The sequence below is a fragment of the Frankliniella occidentalis genome, unplaced genomic scaffold, assembly GCF_000697945.3.
Source record: "Frankliniella occidentalis isolate FOCC.00 unplaced genomic scaffold, Focc_3.1 Scaffold107, whole genome shotgun sequence".
Taxonomy (NCBI): domain Eukaryota; kingdom Metazoa; phylum Arthropoda; class Insecta; order Thysanoptera; family Thripidae; genus Frankliniella; species Frankliniella occidentalis.
The window spans coordinates 236,538-240,954 of NW_026267236.1; the positions used below are offsets into that span (position 1 = coordinate 236,538).

General features: G+C 42.9%; 2 protein-coding genes across 4 annotated transcripts in view; both read right to left on the bottom strand.

Moving 5' to 3' along the window:
* LOC113203149 (ubiquitin carboxyl-terminal hydrolase 10) overlaps positions 1 to 4,417 on the bottom strand; it is a 24,357-nt gene that overhangs the window by 3,436 nt on the left and 16,504 nt on the right. The gene's annotated exons all lie outside the window — the stretch shown is intronic.
* On the bottom strand, positions 1,659 to 2,999 carry LOC113203156 (ubiquitin-conjugating enzyme E2 N). The gene has a single exon (XM_026417689.2). It carries the CDS (start codon positions 2,852 to 2,854, stop codon positions 2,399 to 2,401), a length of 456 nt encoding a protein of 151 aa, XP_026273474.1. The 5' UTR covers positions 2,855 to 2,999; the 3' UTR covers positions 1,659 to 2,398.

Sequence of the window (4,417 nt, forward strand, 5' to 3'; positions counted from 1 at the left end):
GTGCACCTTCCCCCTCCCCTCCCCTCCCCGTTGGAAAGAATTTGGAACTCCAATAAACCTTAATATTTGCAAAAATTTTAGGAAGATAAATAAATGGGTGTTGTACTAGTGGTAAATTAAATTGAAATGCATAACAAAACAAAACACAAAGCAGTTTTCCCATATAAGTTCAATGCATCTAACATGCCATATTATTACACAATATTACACATCAGTTACATCATAATTACAAATGCTGCAGCAATATACACAAGATACAACATGGATAGATAAAATTACAGAATCCTATAACTTAAGATCACATTAAAAACAATCTTTGTTGTTGATTATGAATAATAAAAGTACGATGAAAAGTGAAAACCTACAAAAAGAGCTAAAAGAATGTGTGTTGATTCATAATGCAATTGACAAGAACTACTAAAAGATTTAGGCGATGAAATAAGATCGTTGGAATTTTGCTCTTCAAGACCTGGTTTGTTTGAGTTATCAACTGAGTAAATATCTCTGTTGTGGCCACCTCCTGCTGGAGCAAGTTCAGGATTCATTGGTTCGACGATGTCATCAGTTCCAGTTGTAGATGGGATGTCAGATTGGCTGATATCAAGGTCCACTCTGCGATTGGCTTGACCAAGGCCATAGGGCTCTTGAGCATTAGTTCGAAGAAAGTAAAGCCCTTTTGACCTGCATACAAAGTCAGAGATAACTAAAGTAATAGATAAAAAAAGAACACATTGCCACAAAAAAAGAGTGAGTACAAGACTAACGAGTTAGGGGTAGAATATCCCATAGGAATCACATCATTGGTGTCACAAAGTCCATTATCAAAGTCTGTCCACGACGTACAGTTGTGCGCTGGAAATGCCTCAGGGTTGTAGATAGATTCAGCAAAATAAGTATAGGCCATGAAGTGATTGCAAACAACTGAAAGCAAAGATCAAGAAGAAAGTTACTAATCAGCACAATACTAATTTATCTAATCATCAAATACTTATCAGATACTAATTTCTAACTTTCTTGACAATACTCGTGTCAACAAAACAAATGCTTTCAAGTATAAGATTAATTTTGACACTCACGTGGAATATCTTCAGTCTGACAATGAGGTTGCTTACTGCCACCATTTGGGTAAAAGTCAACATGTCCCACAGCTTCAGACATGGCAACAAACCCAGCACCAGTATGCAATCCAACAACAAAATTGGCATCACTTGCATCAAGACGCCCAGTATTGTTAACCTTTTCAAAGCCTGGGCGAGCTGGGTCCAATCCTACAATCAGAGCCAATGTGTTAATAACACCTCATTAAGCTAAATTTTCTATTTTCTATTCAGCTGAAATACCTGTTATTCTTCCAAGACGCCCATTAAGCAGAGAACCAGTAATGCCTGCAGCATGGGCGCCCAAACTAAATCCTATTATGTGAACTCGCATCAGGTCAAGTCCACTTTCTTCTAGATTTAATAACAAGCGGTACAGGTGTTGTGCTACTAATAAAGTATTTGCTGCAGCCAAATCATACCATGGGCCACGTGCTAAGTTAGCCCACTGAACCGCAACAACAGTAATATTCTGTTTGAACAGCAGCGCTGCAGAAAATGAAAATAATATGGTGATTAAATATACTTTTAAGAGGACAGGAAATTCAAATACAAGAAAAATTTTGGAAGAAAATATATTGCCAATATAACAATCCGAGGACAAATTTTGTACAGGTTAACAAAAGAAATGAGATATAACATAAAATACATTTACCATCTCGAATGAGGGTGACAGATGTACTGGAAACTGAGCCAGTAAAGCCATGAAGGATGACCACAAGATCAATGGAAGGATCCACAGGAGTTGAGGTAGAGTTAATGGCCACCACTTGAGGATTCACCGGGTTTGACCTCAAAGTGATAGGTAAATTAAGTTAAGATACATAGTTGAAGCAAAAAACAGAATTTTTCATATACTGTCTCTGAAGTAGACAGAAATATACACTTTACAATATTTTTCACTCCATCATATAAAAACACAAAAATCATAGGATTCTGCAGTTAATATCATTATCAAGCTATGTATGATTGCTACGCAACCTGTTTGATAACACAAACAAATTCCACCAAAACATTACTTTTAAATCACATGTTTGCTTGTTCCAAAGTGTCATAAACACAGATGTTATTTAAAAAATAACATACAAGCAGTGAGAGATGATGACGAGTAGCTCACTGACGAAGATACATGACTGAACTTAACAATAAGATAACTCACGCTAACACACATTTTCAGACATACATTCATTCATTCATTCGCACTTTCACACTTAAGCCTCCTCTCAGGAAAAAAAAAAAGGAAAATAAAACAATAGTTCATGCCAGCAGTAAGAGGAGAAGCTGCCGCAAAACTAGGGCTATTAGTCTTCCATGGCGTATTTCCTGGTCCACTCCTTGGCATTGCGAATGGCTTCTGCTTCATTGACACGCCACAGTTCAGCTACATCGTTGGCCAGAGGATCATCTGGATTGGGAGCACTCAGCAAAGCTTGAATAGACAGAAGTACGGTACGAATTTGAAGTGCTGGACTCCACTTGTCCTTTAAGATGTCCAAACAAATTCTTCCCAAACGGTCAATATTAGGATGGTAAATTTTAGTAATAAATCGCACTTTAGGCGCGGACATAGGATAATCTTCGGGTAAAAATAGCTCCAGTTTGAATAATCCACCTTCGAATGGAGAACCTTCGGGACCAGTGACGATTACGTGGAAATATCTTGCGTTGTTTTCATCGGGCACTGCCGATATGCCCGGAACAGGCTCCTGGAGAAGACGCTGCGTTTCCTTGATAATTCTTCTAGGGAGAGAGGCCATTTCGAGCGCTCTTTTCGATGATGTTCTTTCTATTCTAGATGAAAGTTGTTTATGTCGGCAATATTGCGGTTGTCCAAGGCAGATTATTGAGAGGAAATGGCCGCCGAGGAGATAAGTACGAACGAACGAAGCCGGAGCGAGAGAGACAGAACTAACTTCGACTCGCTGCGAGGCTAGACAACCTGACGACATCAAATTGAGCCGTTGTTTTACAAACCGCAGATATACTATCGAAGTAAGTGTAATTTTTTTTGTGAATTAAGTATTGAAAAATTAGTTTTTCTGTTATGTATGGAGCTAAAATTTAAAAAAAATTGAATGGGTAAATACTCCACTTGGAAAGTGTTGACTGTTTTGGAGAGCAGGCATGCGACAGCTTAACCAACAGTACACGATAAAGAGGGCAAAGAGGTCGACAAATAAATGGGAACTAACAAACAAAATTTCTGGAAGTTATCGCTCCTGTGAAAAGAATCCAAATTAATTTTCGATCATGAATTACAGAATCATATATTTGAGTCCTGACAGTGAGTAGTTACAAATAGAGGTGGACGACAGACAGTTGGTGGAACTGGAGAGCTGATCGGAGGGGAACAAGGCACACGCAAAGCCGCGGGAAATTTCAAAGTTTCATTTTCCTGAGTGGAGGGTCACCTAAAGGGGTCACCTTGCCTCTGAAATTAGACCATCTCTGCATCCGAGTGATGTCTAATGTTCTGCGAGAGGTGAGATGTAGCGTCGTTTCAAAACCAAGTTGCGCCATGTCAGCTGAGTGAACAGTTAGGGCCTACCTGGTGTGCACATGGAACTCCACGTCAGGACCGATCGGGCGTCCGGGACTCTCCTCCTCGCCCGGGGCCTGCATCGCGAGCGTGGGGTTGGCGAAGCTCGACAGGAGGCCGAGCGGCGACGGCGCAGCAGCGTCCTGCGGGAAGGGATCGGCGACGGGGGAAGCCCCTGCGACAAAACCACACACCTGTATAAGTTCCCAAGGAAGGCGCCGCGCGGTGATATATATCGCAGACTTTTTCCATCACACTTTGGTGCTACGTTGATGCGTTATTGTGGTTGGTCAGGAGCAGCACGTCGTGTGATCGGAAATTGAGAAAACAAGGTCGGGTACCGTCATCGCACGCCGCCGCACACCAATGCGATCGGGCTCCGCGTGGAGGACAGGAGGTGAGGGGGGAGGGGCTGCGTGTGTTATGCGCGATGATTGTCTGAGCTCATCGCAGTGTCATTCGGCGTCAGGCGTGGTCATCCACTGGTCATAACCATACGTGTCGGGCGGCCACGGCCCAGGAGTAGCCTACAGGAGGTGCAGGGTATACAGGAGAGGCGCGAGGAAATGAGTACCGACATGAGGCGGGGAGCCAGCGCGCAGCGTACACGAGAGGGTACCCGCGCGTCGGACGGGACGGGACGAGCTCGGCTAAGGAGATCATAGGTTAATTGAGCCACCGTCTCTGCTGTCGGTCCCGACGACGTTGGAGCTCGTTTACCAAGAAAGAGCGACGGCCACACGTCATCAAAAGTTACGGGCGAGGGGGGCAAGGGGGGGGG